The 16,635-nt window shown below is 44.0% G+C and overlaps 1 protein-coding gene across 2 annotated transcripts in view; it reads right to left on the reverse strand.

The window, feature by feature from the left end:
• XPO4 (exportin 4) overlaps window positions 1-9,277 on the reverse strand; it is a 105,814-nt gene extending 96,537 nt beyond the window's left edge. For both annotated transcript variants that reach the window (XM_065895960.1, XM_065895959.1), the window contains exon 1: window positions 9,209-9,277. In XM_065895960.1, coding sequence (XP_065752032.1) covers window positions 9,209-9,277 — 69 coding nt within the window. The remainder of the gene's footprint in view (window positions 1-9,208) is intronic.
• Between the last annotated feature and the right edge of the window lie 7,358 nt (window positions 9,278-16,635).

Raw genomic sequence — 16,635 nt, forward strand, 5'->3', positions numbered from 1 at the left:
GCAGTAGCATGGGGCCCAACTCTCCACAGGGCCCCATGCTTAATGCAATACTCTGCGCTCGCCATCCTGAAATTCTTAATCATTTTATCTCTGAACCTGTATTTTGTAAGCGAAGCCCAATGGGACAATGGAGCGTGCATGGGAGTAGTGAGGACAGGATGGTGGCCAGGCACACGCACACGTGTCTCGAGGCAGCCTGGGGCACCAGGTCAAGGTGGCTAGGGTGGGAGCTGGGCCCAAGCAGGCAGCAGCACCCAGACCCATGGCGAGGCCAGCTTGGCTCTCCATCCCCAGAGCCCGTCCCTGAGGCACCTGCACAGACATTAACTCTCCAGCCTGAGCACTGTGACAGGAAGTCAGTAAACTTTCTCAGTAAACTACAAAACAAAAATGTACACACGGACACCACAATAAAGCATTTCAGGGAGTTATCAGAATTTTTCAAAAAGTTTGATTCTTCTCTCTGGAGACTTCCCTAGTGGCGCAGTGGTTAAGACTCTGTGCTCCCAACGCAGGGGGCCCGGGTTCAACCCCTAGGCAGGGAACTAGATCCCACATGCCGCAACTAAGGAGCTGGCAAGATGCAACTAAGGAGCCCACCTGCCGCAACTAAGACCCAGTGCAACCAAATAATAAACAAATATTTTTTAAAAAGAATTTCTGATTTTCAAACTGCTACAGCAAAGCAAACATCTACAGGTTTAGAAACAGAAATTAAATTCAGAGATTGTCACATTCAATGGAGAAGAATGCTGTTTTAACATAAAGCTCTGTATGAACCATTTATTAATGAGGAAGACAATTTTACTTTTTTCCTACAATTGAAGATACAACCACAGGATACATAAATAGGCGTTTTTAATTACATACAAATCATTAAGCTACTTGTGGTTTCTTGTATAACCTCTGCAAGTAACAATAACTGTCACAGGAACATTAAAATATTCATAAATTTACACCTAAAATTAAATTCAAACTCACATGAAACTGATTTATGTGGAGAGTTCAATCTTTTTAGAAAAACTGTTCTGCAAGAATCATGAGATGTAAATGCACTACAATTTACACTTGTAAATAATCATCATCTTCCCTCCGAATCCACAGGTTCCACATCTGAGGATTAAACCAACTACAGATGGAAAATATCTGGGGAAAAAATTCCAGAAAGTTCCAAAAAGCAAAACTTGAATTTGGGACTTCCCTCGAGGTCCAGTGGTTAAGATTCCACACTTCCACTGCAGGGGGCACGGGTCTGATCCCTGGTCAGGGAATTAAGACCCCGCATGCCATGCGGCACAGCCAAAAAATTAAAAAACAAAAAAAACTATCACATATTAGACCCACATTTCTTGAAAGTTCCATAATATTCCACTATACAGAGTACCACAGTTTATTTACCACAATTTCTTCCAAGGAGACATCCACACTGTTTCGGTTCTTTGCTACAGCAAGGTATATAAACACTACAGTAAGTGCTTTTCCCATATGTGCAAGTATTTCGGGAGGCTGAATGAAGGGGCAGAAGTGGAACAGCTGGGTCAGAGGGCATGCAGACTTTCAAGGCTCCTGTAGCACACCTCCAGACCATCTCCCAAACTTGCAGCCTGCTATGCGTCCACACACGCTGTCCATCTCCATACATCCACAGCCTGAAATATCGTCTCAATCGCAGGTCTGTTTCTGCACTATTCTATTCCAACTTCCCATTCTTTTACCACGCCAGCACCACAACCCTGCAATTACTGTAGCTTCTGAATACATTTCAACAACTGGTACAAACTCCCCCAAACCCTCCTTTCTTCTTTTTCTTAACGTTTTTTGTTACTGTCATGCAATATTCTTCCAGATAATATATATTTTCTAATTAATCAGTCAAGATTTTCTCCCACCTCAAAAAAGGGTGAGGAGGGAAGAGGGATTTTTACTGATATTACATTCAGTATATAGACTAATGTGGAAGGGACTGCCACCTTAACCAGATTAGCTCTTTGGATTGAGGGACACAACCTTCATTTAATTCAGATCTTCTTTTACATTCTTCAAATAAGCTGTCTAGTTTTTGTCACAAAAATGTTGTATATTTCTTATTAAATAGTGTCCTACAGTTTATTCCTCCAGTTTTTGTTCTTAACAGAATGAGATTTTTTTCCATTTTTAGGCTGACCATTGTTGGTATAAAGGAAATCTTACAATTGGTTTATTTGCCTTATATCTGGCCACCTTACCAAACAACTATTGGTTCTAGTAAATTTTTTTAGTTAATTTCCTTGGATTTCTTCTTTCTGAATATCACCTGCAAATTATGATCTTTTTACTTTTCTTTCCAATATTTACTTATTTGGCTGCACTGGGTCTTCGTTGCAGCATTCAGATCTTTAGTTGCGGTAGGCGGAATCTTTTTTTTTCTTTTTTGTAGTTGCAGCATGCAGGATCTTTAGTTACGGCGTGTGAACTCTTAGTTGCAACATGTGGGATCTAGTTCCCTGAAGAGGGATCGAACCCCGGGCCCCTGCATTGGGAGCACGGAGTCTTAGCCACTGGACCACCAGGTAAGTCCCTTATTCCTTTTTCTTATCTTACTGTATCAGCTAGGCCCTCCCCTTCAGAAAGTGTTGAATAATAGTTTTATTAGAACTCCCTATTTTACTCTTAAGACTATCTCCATTTACTGGTGGTTTCAAATAATTATTTTTATCATATATTTATCATTTCCTAATTTATTGAATTTTTAATCATAAAATGCTGTTAAATTTTATCAACTGCCTTTTAGGTTATCTATGGATGATTTCAAACGTCTTTCACATTTCTTCTTTGGATCACTGGTTATGTTCCAGTTAGCTGAGTTTGACACAAATCCAACTGCAAAATACAAATTTAATTAAACTGAATTTTAAATAAAAATTTCCTGTTACCTAGTTTTTTGAGAAAAAGAACTGTTAGTGCCAGTCTAATATCTAGCGCCACAGCAGGGATGAAAAGACAAGGTTGAAATAAATAAAAATGCTTACACGATACAATGAATCTTTTCAATACGAAAAGTAAATGCTATAAGCAAATTAATTTTATGACGTGCACTACTGATCGCACGCACACACACACACACACACACACACACACACAAAGCATTATACCTTATACCTAGAAGGGGCTCAGGAAACACTAAATAAATGCTCAACTATTCCCCAAACACACTGCACTTGGTTCTCTCAGGCCTTCACACAAATATGTCCCTCTACCTGGGACACCCCTATCCAACTGGAGAACTCCAATTTGTCCTTCATGTCTCCGCTTAAGGATCACCTAGGTTTTGAGAAGCCCTCTCTAGGTCCCATCTCAGCCTCAGATAGACGTCCCTCCTCTGTACTCTCACAGAGCAGCAGCATATGCTCCTATTATAACATCACCTAATACTCGCTAATAGTTTTGCCTTTCTTCCCCGTTAGACTTTTGTTCTCCTTGAAAACAAGGCCTGTTTCTCCTGTCTCCTCAGCATACATAGCATCGTGCCCAGCACACGTGTACTGAAGAAATGCTGCAGAATAAGTAAATCAAACAAGATGGGAAGAATTTTTCTACAGCACTACATTTTTGCAGATGCTTTTAAAATGTTAACCAAATTCCAAAATAAAAGCCATGAAAACCAATCATGAATCTCTCTCATTAAAGTTGCATTTAGATTTATTAAAATCCATTCCAGCTTTAAAACAAATATATGAAATTACTTTCCTATAAAGTATCAATTAAGATACATATGAAATTACTTTCCTATAAAGTATCAATTAACATACATATGAAATTACTTTCCTATAAAGTATCAATTAAGATACATATGAAATTACTTTCCTATAAAGTATCAATTAACATACATATGAAATTACTTTCCTATAAAGTATCAATTAACATACATATGAAATTACTTTCCTATAAAGTATCAATTAACATACATATGAAATTACTTTCCTATAAAGTATCAATTAACATACATATGAAATTACTTTCCTATAAAGTATCAATTAAGATACATATGAAATTACTTTCCTATAAAGTATCAATTAACATACATATGAAATTACTTTCCTATAAAGTATCAATTAACATACATATGAAATTACTTTCCTATAAAGTATCAATTAAGATACATATGAAATTACTTTCCTATAAAGTATCAATTAACATACATATGAAATTACTTTCCTATAAAGTATCAATTAACATATGTGCTCTGCATTATTTTATACTGTCACTGCACACACCTGTTATGGACAACCCTTTATCCAAGGGAGCCAGGGGAGCAAAACCAAGGAAATTTAAGACAATAAATAAATCACTCTTTGGATTTATGGTTCAAACAAATGCAATATTAATAACAAAAGAATACTAGGTTTCTCCATTATGGTGTCTGTAAAATCCTAACACATCCTTTATTTTATATCTATTCACATAAAGGAGAAAATGGAAATAAACTTCTTTAAGATTCATCCACAATGAAGTCAACAAAGAAAAGTGCAGGAAGATATGGATCACACCATCTCATTTATGTAAAAAAATACATTAGGGACTTCCCTGGTGGCGCAGTGGTTAAGAATCCGCCTGCCACTGCAGGGGACACCTGTTCGAGCCCTGGTCTGGGAAGATCCCACACGCCACAGAGCAACTAAGCCCGTGCACCACAACTACTGAGGCTGTGCTCTAGAGCCCGCAAGCCACAACTATTGAGCCCGTGTACCACAACTACTGAAGCCCACGCGTCTAAAGCCCATGCTCCACAACAAGAGAAGCCACGGCAATGAGAAGCTCGCACACCGCAAGGAAGAGTAGCCCCTGCTCGCCCCAACTAGAGAAAAGCCCACGCACAGCAATGAGGACCCAATGCAGCCAAAAATAAATAAATTAATTGATTATTTTAAAAAAGGACATATGTGTGCTCTTATATGCTCAGAGATCTTCAAGATGGATACCCAAGGAACAGTGACCTCTGAAGAGAGGAGATGGGGGCTTAGCGAGCCTTTACTTTCCCCATATACCTTTCTGCACAGCTTGAATTTCTTAATATTCAGAAAGGCATTGATAAGATTTTTTTAAATCAAGGATAATATTTACAGTGTATCATTTATACAAAAAGCACTACATAATGTATATTGTAAAGGCACAGGAAATAAGGTCACAGTATATTCAAACTTAATACAGATTGCTTAGGAAAGGGGACTGAGAGTGGGGGAAGGAGGGAACACTTGTTATTCTGTACACTGTGCGTTGTTGATGTACTTTAAAATAACATGTTCCAGTATTACTGTCATAATTTGTAAATGACATAAAATGTATCAGCAACTCCAAATTCTCAGGTCTGTAACTGTAACCTGCTATAAGTTCTTACAGTCAGAGACACACTCTCACTGCTGAGAATGTCAGCACAGAAGTGTGGTCCACTTTACTTACTCTGTATGTATTTAATATCCTCTCAAAAACGCATGGTTAGGTATCTTAAGCAGAAGCCAACAACTGGAATCTTTTTGGAACAGAAAATTTCAAGACCTATTTAAACAACGCTCCATTTGCACACTGTCTTCAGAATAGATGGCGTCACGTGCATACTGTTACTAATTTACAAAAGCCCTTCCTCATTCTAGTTTGTTCACCTTCAAATTTATTTTCCAGCAAGTAACCTCACTGTCTTGAATCAGAAGACTAAGCAGTATTCACAAACATGTACAGAAAATACTCCCTATTACTACTTTGGGGGTTGGGGGCGGGGAATCAGGCTTTATGTTGAGACCTACATCTATAAATCCCATAAACATCTTTTTTACTCTAAAGGTCTAATATACTACTTTATTGGCAGCTTATCCAATAACCTAAAGAGGAAAGAATATAGGTGTTCACAGTGAAGCAACTGCAATAACCAAAAACACATTTTGAAATTTCCCATCAAGCAATAAAATTTAACATTTATAGTATTATAATATGTTGACTTCGAGAAGTAACATGGTTGAGTAAGTAAATTTTAAAAGAGTTCTGAAATGGGAGTCTGGTGATCTAGGTTCTGGATCACTCTTATCACAAATTTGTTCTGTGACCTACCTTTGGCAAGTCACTTCTACCTCTTTGAACCTCAGTTTCCCCATCCGTAGAATGGAAGGCAAAACACTTAAACTAGATTTTTTTTTCAGGGTCTCTATTTCCTGAGAGAGGCTGATAAAAGCTATAAACCCTATTACCAAAAATGTTATGTCTGCACCCAAAAATTTACTTACAATTTCCTTCTAATACCCATTGTGAACTCCCTAAGACCTCTGCACGAAAAGATCTCCTGAGATTGTTTTACACACTAAAACGCCAAGCTGATTTTCATGAAAGAAATATATGGACTACCAAATGGAAAAATTAAGCAAAAATAATTGTGAAAGACATCACTAATTACTTTGAATCCCAAAACATATTAACAGCTAAAATACACAGCAGTTTCCTACAAACAAGATTTCCTCAAGGACTTCCCTGGCGGTCCAGTGGTTAGGATTCCACGCTTCCACTGCAGGGGGCACGGGTTTGATCCCTGGCCGGGGAACTAGGGTCTCACAAGCCGCGTGGCGTGGCCAAAAAAAAAAAAACAATTTCCTCAGATGGATATCCATCTGACCCACAGACCCGATAAATGCTACGATCACCTGTTCTTTTCCTTTTTTTTAATCTTCTAATGCTAAGTAACTGAAGGAGGTTTGACAATCTTAGCTATCCCCAAATTAATGAATCTACCTGCTTTCTAGTCCCACTACCCCACAGGCCAAGAACCACAGGCTGATAACAGACAAAGCTGAGCTGGAGTCCCCACTCTGCTACTTGCCTTGAAAATCTGGGTAAATCACTTAGCATCTACACGTTTCAGTCCCTTAGTCCAGAAAATGGAAATGAAAGTAATAACTACCATAGTCACTGATGATTAAATACGGTAATATATGCAAAGTGCTTGCATAGTGCCTCACACACGGTAAGCACCCAATAAAATGTGAGCTATTATTGTTAATTATAATAAAACGGAGTGCAGCTTTCATACTGAGAAATCACGCAGTAAGCGCTACTCTTCCACATTTTTAAACAGTAAGTGGACACTTCCAAAAAGGAATTTCCTTTTTTTTTTTTTTTTTTCCAGCCGTGCTTCAAGGCTTGTGGGATCCTAGTTCCCTGACCAGGGATGGAACTCAGGCCCCCTGCAGTGGAAGCATGGAGTCCTAACCAATGGACCGCCAGGGAATTCCCAGGAATTTCCTATTTTTAATAACATTTTTTTCAATACTCTTCTCTTCTGGAAAGATTTAAAAGTACGTAAATGGATACCTATACAACACATATGAGAGGTGGTAAGGTAGAGTAGAAAGAGAGCGAGTATTAGAGTCAGACAGATGCGAGTTCTAGACCTAATTCAGCCACTTAGTAATTACATAACCTGGGCCACCTTAAGCTCTCTCTCAACCTTGTAAGGCGGCTGCAAGGATTAACAAAGTACTTAAAGCATCAAGCACAGCATCTGGCAGGTAATGTGCACTCAATTAACAGTATTATTCCGATTCTTCTCAGCTACTCCCTTATAGGTGATAAAACTAGCTTTGCCAGGGAAGACAGAAGGTCCTAGCAAGCACAAATGCTAATTAATACTCAGGCCAGGGGGCTTCCCTGGTGGCGCAGTGCTTGAGGGTCCACCTGCCGATGCAGGGGACGCGGGTTCGTGCCCTGGTCCAGGAAGATCCCACATGCCGCGGAGCGGCTGGGCCCGTGAGCCAAGGCCGCTGGGCCTGCGCGTCCGGAGGCTGTGCTCAGCAACGGGAGAGGCCACAACAGTGAGGCCCGCGTACCGCAAAAAAAAAAAAAAAAAAATTCAGCCCAATGATGAAGGGCACATTTTTACCTGATCGACCTTAGAACTAAAGCAGTGTTTTGAGGGTCACATACTCCTTCCAAAGCCTAATGAAAATGGGGCCTCTAGCTCCTAGAAATTTTTCAGATATTTCAGGAAACGCTGTAAGTCAGAGATTTTAAGAACTTTGTATTGAGGGGGAATAGTAGCTGGTTTTTTCTGGACTTAACTTGGAAGAGTCTGAAAACGTTCTCTAAGTCAGTTTTTGTGACAAAACGATTCACCTAACTTCGCTCATAATGCAGCAAGTAAATCCTGCTTTTAATTAGGCTTCTCAGTTTCATGAGCTAAATTTCATGAGCTACCTGGTGTTGTGTGTGAAAACAAAACTTGAGAAAAGGAACTACAAACTATGCTAAAATTAGTTCAAATATTTTAAACTATGATGCTTGAACACATAACCCAAACACCGAAGCAAAAGGGGAAAAAAGGTGCAAAAAGGTAACGAAGCTGGCTACATTCATTTCTTAGAAAGGCTGTGTCAATTCAAGGAATCAAATAAGCCTCTAGCTTCCAAAGAGATCTACAAGCACGGAAGTCATGATTTACAAAAAACAAAACTGAGCCAGCAAATACAGTTTACTGAGTAACTAAATATGGTTTATCCTTACTTCTACTCCCTGCGTGGAAGGCTTCACCTCCTCCTTAAGTAGGTAAATAACCTACTCACTAAACTGCTCTGTTCACTGTACTGTAAGGGGAAGAAAGAAGTCAACGAGGACCGTAGACCCAACTCTTCTCAACGCGCGACCCGCACAGAGCTCAGTACTAGACAAAGTTTTGCCCCAATGACCTTGGTCCCTAAGATTCCCCTCCCTACCGCCCGCCCGCGCGCCGGTCCTTCCACGTGCGGCCGACTGCGGTTGCCCAGCCGTGGCTGCAGGCCGGAGAAAGCACTCGCGGACCCGAAGGCACAAGGGGAACGAGCGCTGCTAACAGCACCCAGGCCGGGCCAGCCCTCGGCCAGCACCCACTCCCCAGCGGCGCGCACAAGCCCCCGACCTCGCGCCCGCCTCTCCCCGACCCCGCGCGGGAGGGCTGGGGCGCAAGAAGCCCTTTTCCTTCGGCTCCCCACTCCGCTGCGCGGCGGGGGCGCCGGACACCCAGGGAAGGGACAGTCCGGCCAGGGGCACGGAGGCAAGCGCACAGCCGGAGGGAGAGTCCTGCGCCACGCCAGCCGCCCCCTCCAGCCCCGGGCTCCCGGGAGGCCGCGGCCGGCCGCCAGCCCTGCGGGCGCCAAGGCCGAGCGCAGCAGGGCCGCCGGAGGCAGCAGACGCGGGGCGCGGGGACGCGGCTACTCACCATCAGAACTTTGGCCGCGTTCTCCAGCTGAGCGATCACTTCTGGGGGCCCCAGCGCCGCCGCCATCATGGTCTCTCTTCAATGACGCGCCATGCGCTGCATTCTGGGAGCGGGCGCCCGGCCGGCCAATCGCGCGGCGCCCCGGGCTCGCGCGCTCCCGCCGGAGCCGTCGCCGCCGCCGACGTCGACGCGGGGTCGCGGGGTTAGGGCTGCGGGCGCGCGGCGGGGTGCTCCCCTGCCCTGGGCCGGTCTCCGCCTGCCTGCCCGCACGCCGCCCGCCGCCCGCCGCCCGCCGCCCGCCGCCCGACCCGGGGGCGCCTCCGGCCTGAACGTGTCGTCTGCGGCCGCGTTCCTTCCGGGGCAGGGCGGCCTGCGGGACTAGAAGTGCCTGCGACCCCGCGGAGCGCGCGTCCTCCCCGCTCGCGTCCCCCCCGCTCGCGTCCCCCCCTCACACAGCCCCGAGCTGCGGGCACCGGACGGGGACGAGGCCGGAGCCCCCTCGGCGGGCAGCCTAGCTTCCGGAGTCGGTGGAGCGCGCCGCCCCCGCTGTGCCGTGTGGGGACCTCGCAGCAGCGATGTTCGGTGTGGAGCCTGGAGGGAAGGTCCGTTAGGGGACCTCGGAACCCACCCTTCCTCCCCTCACTATTTCAGCGCTCACACCAGCTCCAACTGCTGGAAACCTTGTTCTGTTCTGAGCTGACACCTACTTACGCATAGGTTTCTAGCTCTTGGTGCTGTCCTGCTTCTTGGGGCTGCACAGAAAGTCACGTTCATTTCAGTGTTCGTTAAGTTTCCTCTGTTGACGTCTTCCTTTATCTCTTCTTCCAGTGGTAAATAAGCCATACTTTGGGGTTTTCCCTTCTTTATGTCCCTGCAACAGAATTGCATTATTAGCTCCATTGAAAAACGGGTTTCTTATATTGGGCATCTCTACAACTGAAGTTGAGGAAGTGAGTTAACAAGGCTTTTATTGCTTGAGAAACGAAGTACCTTTTATTTCGTTACAAAAGGGCAAAGAGTGCAGTGAATGGCCTTTTTTACTTTAAGAATTGTGTGAAACTAGGTGGTTAACGTAGTAGGCATTCAATAAATACTTCACTAAGTACAGACGTCTGGACTTAACGATTTTTCGACTTCTTGATGGTGTGAAAGCGTTACCTATTCATTGGAAGCCGTGCTTCGATTTTTGATCTCTTCCGGGGCTGCGATGTTTGGTCCCGATGCGCTGTCCGATATACCCTCGTGGGGCACAGCGCCCAGTCAGCCGCACAATCACGAGGGTGAACCACTGGTACCCTTAAGACCATAATGGTTTTTACTTTCAGTACGGTGTTCAACAAACTACATGAGACAGTCAACACTTTATTCTAAAACAGGCTCTGTGTCAGATGATTTTGCCCAACTGTAGGCTAATATTAAGTGTTCTAACCACGTTTAACGCAGGGGAGGCTAAGCTGTGATGTTTGGTAGGTTCGATGTATTAAAAGCATTTTCACCTTAGGATGTTTTCAACTTACGATGGGTTTATTGGGACATAATCCCATCCTAAGTCAAGGAAGATCTTTATAAAGCAACCTACAAAAAGATTACAAAATGTCTCTACCCACTACAAATAGTAATTACGGCAGTTCCATGATATATCTGCAAAAGTGTAGACAAATGAATGTTTTGTGACATTAAATGTTTGAGGCTTATAATGCTTCAGATTGGGCCCTGTGTTCCAAAGCATTTGTTTTGTGCAATGACATAAGAACTTTACATCTAGACACTCTTGAAGAAAGAGGAAGAAGGAAAAGTATTAAATGTGAGGTTGAGTATGCTTCCTATCACATTAGCATTTTGAAGTTACATCTCCCATAATGGCGCCATGAATTTCAGGGCAGAGTTGTAGAATTTCACTGTTGGAAGATTCTAGAATTTACCCACTAATTTAACCTCCCCTCCAATGCCTGACTCTTGTTATTTCTTGGTTTACTATGCAACAGTAGCGCTCTCCTGGGGGTGCGGGACGGGGTAAGGAGTAGTAGTCCAGCCTAGCCACAGGCTCTTCATATCCTGAAGTAGAAGGGAAGAAAGTTGTGCAAATTCCAATAATTTCTCACTAGACACAAAAGAGAAATATTTATGGCCTAAGAATCTGCTCGAAATGTTCCTGGAATCAAAAACATTTCACAGATATTACATCCCCTGTACTTATAGGGTATGCCTTTAACACCTATGATGTCATGGGGTGCAAAATTATTCCTACTTATTCTGAACCAAAAGTGATTAGTTGAGTATATTATGTATTTCTCCTTGGAAACATAGGTTTGGTTTGGGTTTGTTTGTTTTTGTCAAGTCATAAACATCTTGTCAACATAAACATATTGATGAAATACCTTAGAGCAGCAGTTCTCAAAGTGTGGCCTGGGGACACTTGTTAAGTCCCAGAATACCTAGTAGGTCCCTAAGATCCTATCAGAGGGTCTTGGGTCAAAAGAATTTTCATATGGCTATCATCCTATCAGTAATTACTTTAAATTGACATAGACAAATCAAAAGACACAGACTGGGGGCTTCCCTGGTGGCGCAGTGGTTAAGAATCTGCCCGCCAGTGCAGGGGACAGGGGTTCGAGCCCTGGTCCGGGAAGATCCCACATGCCGCGGAGCAACTAAGCCCATGCACTACAACTACTGAGCCTGCGCTCTAGAGCCCACGAGCCACAGCTACTGAGCCCGCGTGCCACACAGCTGAGGCCTGCGCGGCTAGAGCCCGTGCTCCACAACAGGAGAGGCCACCGCAATGAGAAGCCCACGCACCGCAACGAAGAGTAGCCCCCACTCGCCGCAACCAGAGAAAGCCCACGCGCAGCAACGAAGACCCAACGCAGCCAAAAATAAACAGATAAAATAAATACATTTATTTAAAAAAAAACTTTAAAAATAGACATAGATTGGCTAAACGGATAAAAAACAGGATCGAACTATATGCTCCCTCTTACCACTTCTATTCAACATACTAATGGATGTGCTACCCAGAGCAATTAGGCATGATAAAGAAATAAAAGGCAACCAAATTGGAAAGGAAGAAGTAAAATTATCTCTGTGCACAGATGATGTGATCGTATATATAGAAAATCCTAAAGATTCTACAAAAATCTGTTAGAACTAATAAATGAATTCAGCAAAGTTGCAAGATACAAAATCAATTTTACAAACTCAGTTGCATTTTTATATACCAACAACGAACCATCAGAAAAGGAAATTAAGAAAATAACTTCACACAAATCAAAACTACAGTGAGGCCCTTACATGAATATAGATGAATTATGCAACAGAGTGCGAGATTATTCTATTTTACTTGAGAGACTCCATAGAAGAACAAAATCTCTCTTTTAGAAGGCATCTCTAAAGCCCAAATTAGATGGGAACACTTAATAATTCCTTTTGATATAGAAGACACCTGATCTAGAAAGTGTTAAGGGATCTTATAACCCAAAGTTCTGAAACCTTTCAAGGTAGCAGTATAGAACCGAAAGTATTATGGTATCAAATTTATAGGAACTTAATATATTTCCCCAGAAACAGAAACATGAGACCAAAAGGGAAATATGTCTTTAAAATAGTTCTCTTGTACAGAAAGTGTATTTCTGCACATATGATATGTCTGTGAAATGCTACTCTTTGGAGTTCTTAAATACTAAATACTTGATTAATATAGCACAGTGTTGATGTGTGTATATCGAAGTAATTGCAAAACATAGTCCGTGGCTTTATCCCTCCTGCTCTCACAACCTATCATCTTGAAATTTATTTCTGAACCACTTTACTTTTACAACATGAAATCAAGACTTTCTCATGCTGTTGAACCCTATTCAGCAGGGTGGCACCATAATTATAGAATCTATTTTTCTTTTGCTTTCTTTTTAAAATTTATATGATATGTAAAAACTTAGCAACTCTCCTATTAAGTAAAATGCTTCTAATCAATAACCAAGTACAATACGCCACCTTCCTTATAAAGCTCAACATTATAAGACATCCATCCCATTACAATTTTTTGAGATTGTGATAAAGACCTCTGTTTTTCCAGACAAATCTCTGGAATTGTCCTTACAACCCAACAACCTAAAGGCATGAGTTGTTCACAGATTCCCAAAGGCTTTAACCGAGCCTCCTGCTGCTGGGAGTCCTCCTGACGCCCTGGCCAGAGACTCCGGCTAAGGAGTGACCATCTGAAAGACTGCCGTACCGTTCAAGACAGCATGTCATTGCACGGGAAGGCCACCGAAGAGCAGGGGCTTCCAGGCCCGGAAGATGGAAACTGCGGGCGCCTCGGGGCAAGACTGAGAAGGTGTCATGGAGAGGTGGCAGCAGGGGTGCTGCTGGACGTCAGGGTCAGAGCCCGGGGCCCCGGCAGAGCTGAGGGTGGAGGCAGCAAGGGGATCGGAGTGGGGCCAAGGTCCCCTCAAGCAGGCCTGATGGGGCTCTTAAATGACTTCAGAGGGCTGACATCCAAGGGCAACATGGCCCGGCTTCTGCTGTGAGTCCCCAGGAACTGGGCCAGGAGGAGGTCCCCCCAGGGACGGGGTTGGTTTGTCTCAACAGCAATTGCGACTCTGTCCCTGCCCCTGCCACAGGGGCTCGAGCTCTGCGACCCAGGAACCGACAGTGACGCCTGGGCTGGTTTTGACAGAACAAGGGCTGGTGGAGGCTATTCCTGCTGGATGTCCCTGGGAATAATCACTAGGACCCCAAGAGAGGATCTGGGGGTTTGTCAGCAGAGCTCTGTTCTTTGTCAGCTTTGTTCTTCACATTTGAAGCCAACAGGTAATTTGAGAAAGTGGGGATTTAATTTATAAATGTCTTGAAGCAGCTTCTGTTCATGTTCTTGATGTGTTTGGCCTTGTCCTCTGACCCGCAGGAGCTCTGGGCCTGGGGGCAGAGGTGTCCTGCCATCTCCACCCAGCTGTCTTCTCACTTTGAGCCCTGAGAGCATCCTCCAACCAGACACAGGTGCCATTAACACTGGCACTTGGACCCTCTGACCTGAGGTTTTCTTTGTTGTTTTTTTTTTCTGAGGACTTTCATAGGCAGTATTTTGTATGAACCTGACAATGCCTTATAAAGTAAGCAGAATTTAGCTCCTTTATATAGATGAAGAAACAAGTTTAGAAAGGACAAGTTATTAATTAGTAGAGTTAGGAAGGAACTGGACTTTTAATTTTATTTATTTATTTATTTATTTATGGCTGTGTTGGGTCTTCGTTTCTGTGCAAGGGCTTTCTCTAGTTGCGGCGAGCGGGGGCCACTCTTCATCGCGGTGCGCGGGCCTCTCACTGTTGCGGCCTCTCTTGTTGCGGAGCACACGCTCCAGACGCGCAGGCTCAGTAGTTGTGGCTCACGGGCCTAGTTGCTCCGCGGCATGTAGGATCTTCCCAGACCAGGGCTCGAACCCATGTCCTCTTCCTTGGCAGGCAGATTCTCAACCACTGTACCACCAGGGAAGTCCTGACCTGAGTATTATGTGTCATTATTGATGGCAACTTCCAATATTTTGCCAAACATTCCAAAATATTCTGGTCTTTTTAAAGCCTCTGGTCTCATTTTTATCCTCCTCAGTTCTTCCTGGGAGGATGGGCTCTCCCTGCAGGGTCTTCTGGATCCATCCCTCTACCTGCTGGACAAAGCCCTGTGTCATCAGCGTGGACCTGATGCCAGCAAAACAGGTAAACCCGGCATCCACGGGGGGCGAGGGGCCTGCCTCACAGAGGCCCAGAAGAAGCGCTGTTAACTCCTCTCCCGACCTGACAGCTCAGCCAGCAGCCTGCTCAGTGGGGCCGTCAGTACTTGTTAGAAGTGTGAAGGAGGGCTTCCCTGGTGACGCAGTGGTTGAGAATCTGCCTGCCAATGCAGGAGACATGGGTTCGAGCCCTGGTCCGGGAAGATCCCACATGCCGCGGAGCAACTAAGCCCGTGAGCCACAACTACTGAGCCTGCGCTCTAGAGCCCGCGAGCCACAACTACTGAGCCCGTGTGCCACAACTACTGAAGCCCACGCGCCTAGAGCCCGTGCTCCACAACAAGAGGAGCCACCGCAATGAGAAGCCTGCGCACCGCAACCAAGAGTAGCCCCCGCTCACCGCAACCAGAGAAAGCCTGCGCACAGCAATGAAGACCCAACACAGCCAAAAATAAATAAATAAAATAAATAAATTTATATAAAAAAAAAAAGACCGTGAAGGATCCAAAACGAAACTTTGAGAACCGCTGCACTGGTGAATGCAGCCATCTGGAAGCGCGTCCTCCAATTTGTCTGGTAGGAAGGAACACAGCATTTGGCAAGCGCTGCTTGCTTGCTTTTCTAACAACCTTGGCCAGTCTGGTCCCACGGTCCCCACGACTGCCACCCTCAGCTGGAGCCGCATCCCTGCCTCCTGCGATGACTGCAGTCCTGTGTACCCTCCAACAAAGCGCAAGCCCACCCCTTCTCAAAGACGGCCCCCGCCAGCTCGCCCGACTGTGTCCCCGCACTGTTTACGTAAAAGGAAAAGTCACGTTTCAGGTAAAACTCTGTTCTTTCCGTAGCCTTAAAATAATCTTCTCTCCGAGTCTGAGGAAAGTAATGACTAGAGAACTTATTCATTGAATCAGCTAATCCCATCTGCTTCATACTGTTCGTCCTGCAAAAAACTTGTGACAAATTTATGTAGAGACTCCCATGGCTTTTAAAACATTCAAGCTTCCATTTGAAGGGTTCAGCATGTGCCAGGTGGCGCTCAATATACACACTGAACACAGTGCAGTCCGATATATTTCTGTTGACTCAATGTGTGATGAACAAATAGTAGGTGCCCACAGTGGTTCAAGAACAGAGTAAGCCATGCCATTCCAGGGTCCCTTGACAATTGTCTAGTTTTTGAATTGTGGGGAGGAGGGAAGGGGAAGGACACATAATGCAGATTTGCCTTAACATAGAAATCTGCACGGTATAGTATTTATCACTTCTAAGTGACTGTGTAGGTTCAACAGCACCTTCCTAGCATATATAGGTATAAAAAGAAATAAAGAAAACATTGCATGGATAAACAACAAGGCCCTACTCTATAGCACAGGGAACTATATCCAATCTCCTGAGATAAACCATAATGGAAAAGAATATTTTTAAAAATGTACATATATGTATAACTGAGTCACTTTGTTGTACAGCAGAAATTAGCACAACACTATAATCCACCATACTTCAATTTTTTAAAAATGTGAAAGAAAACACTGCAATTTGCGGGTGGTTTAATAATAATCCCTACTTTCCTCTCCACGGAAGGGGCACGCCAAGACATTTTGTGAGCCCTCAAAGTGAGCACAAATCTCAGTTGCAAAAGCATCCAGCTCCCTCTGCTGTCTGTTGGTTGAACTTGGAACTCAGAGAATCTATGGTACCTTTTGGA

The sequence above is a fragment of the Phocoena phocoena genome, chromosome 18 (genome assembly GCF_963924675.1).
Source record: "Phocoena phocoena chromosome 18, mPhoPho1.1, whole genome shotgun sequence".
Lineage (NCBI taxonomy): Eukaryota > Metazoa > Chordata > Mammalia > Artiodactyla > Phocoenidae > Phocoena > Phocoena phocoena.